This window comes from Nestor notabilis, unplaced genomic scaffold (assembly GCF_000696875.1).
Source record: "Nestor notabilis isolate BGI_N333 unplaced genomic scaffold, ASM69687v1 scaffold25630, whole genome shotgun sequence".
NCBI classification, from domain to species: Eukaryota; Metazoa; Chordata; class Aves; order Psittaciformes; family Psittacidae; genus Nestor; species Nestor notabilis.
In genome coordinates, this window is record NW_009910091.1 from 416 (window position 1) to 1973 (window position 1558).

At 60.7% G+C, this 1558-nt stretch overlaps 1 protein-coding gene across 1 annotated transcript in view; it reads right to left on the bottom strand.

Moving 5' to 3' along the window:
* SEMA4C (sema domain, immunoglobulin domain (Ig), transmembrane domain (TM) and short cytoplasmic domain, (semaphorin) 4C) overlaps positions 1-1515 on the bottom strand; it is a gene marked incomplete at both ends in the record, with an annotated part of 1813 nt that extends 298 nt beyond the window's left edge. The window contains 5 exons of the mRNA XM_010024299.1: positions 4-137; positions 217-368; positions 456-572; positions 649-745; positions 1417-1515. Coding sequence (XP_010022601.1) covers positions 4-137; positions 217-368; positions 456-572; positions 649-745; positions 1417-1515 — 599 coding nt within the window. The remainder of the gene's footprint in view (positions 1-3; positions 138-216; positions 369-455; positions 573-648; positions 746-1416) is intronic.
* Between the last annotated feature and the right edge of the window lie 43 nt (positions 1516-1558).

Here is a 1558-nt window from a genome sequence, read left to right on the forward strand (position 1 = left end):
CACTCGTCCCCGGGGAGGGTGAACACAGCCTGGAGGCGGTTGAAGTGAAGCTGCTGCTCGGGGGCTGAACACACCAGACGGGCCTTCAGGAACGTTGTCCACTTCTTCTGCAGCGTGCGGGCCCCGCCGACGTCCCCCTGCGCACCCAACCGGTGTCACCATGGGCTGAAGCCACACTGGGACGCTGTCCCTCACCCCGCTGTCCCCTCCCTGTACCTTGCAGACCCGGGCCACGCGGGCCACCACTTGCTCGGCGTAGCAGTCATACTCCACCGCGCGCTCGCTGAAGAAGAAGTAAACTTTGTCATCATCACCAGTGGCACTGGCTGCGCTCTCCTGCACGTACGCTGAGGCCACAAAGTGGGGCTCTGTGGTGGAAAAGGGACGTTAACCCCATGCCAAAGGGTTGGAGGTGTCCACACGGTCCTCCCCACCCCGTGTCTCCCCAGCCCTACCGTTCAACCAGGAGGTGAGATACTCGGTCTTCATGGAGTAGTGGGGGCCCAGGTTGCGGAGGATGACAGGCTCCGTGCCCAGGAAGTTGTTGAAGGTGGCTGAGTAGAGCTCCCCGTCTGCGAGGAAGGGGGTTAGGAAGGGGACAGGGGCTGTGGTGGGACCCCCCACCCTGGTCCCAGCAGTGCCACCTACCCACGATGAGGCCAGTGTGTCCCTTGGTGGGGTCATAGGGACACTTCCCTTTGCCGTCCTCAAAAGCCACTTGGTCCAGGGTGAAGCCAGAGAGTTCCTGTGGGGCACAGGAGTGGGTGAGGGGTTCAGCACCCACCCTGGTTCATGTCACCTCACACCGTGACCAGCCTCAGGCCCCCAGATGACCCTCTGGGGAACAGAGACACCCCTGGATGATGTTCCTGGAACAGGGACACCCCCAAGATAACCCTTCTGGGACAAGGACAGCCCTGGATAACCCATTATAGAGATAGGGACACCCCTAACAATGCTCCAGGGTGACAAGAGACACCCCTGGACCACCCAATGGGAACAAGGCCATCCCTTAATGACACCCCTGGAGCACCCTTTTGGGGACAGGGACACCCTTGGATGATGCTCCTGGGAACAGGGACATCCATGGAGCACCTTCCTCAGGACAGGGACACCCCTGGGTGATGCTTCTGGGGCAGGAATACCCTCCACATAGCCCTTCTGGGATGAGCACAGACCCATTACGGGGACAGGAACACCCCTAACAAAGCTCCATGGGGACAATGGACATCCCCAGACCACCCTCACAGGAACAAGGCCACCCCTTAATGACACCCCGGGGGACAGGGACATCCATGGAGCACCCTTTTGGGGATAGGGACACGCCTTGGTGATGCTCCCAAGGCTGGGTGGGGGGCGTCCAGGTGGGGAAGCAGGGGGGTGACAGGTTCTGGGGTCCCTCATGGCTGCACTCACTATGTAGGTGCATTTAGGCTGGAAGGCGTAGGTGCCACAGGCGTAGAGGTGGGAACTGTTGTAGCTCTGCAGAAACCGCACGTAGTTGAAGCAGTCAGTCTGGGGGGGACAAGGGGACAACAGGCAGTTAAGGGGGGACATG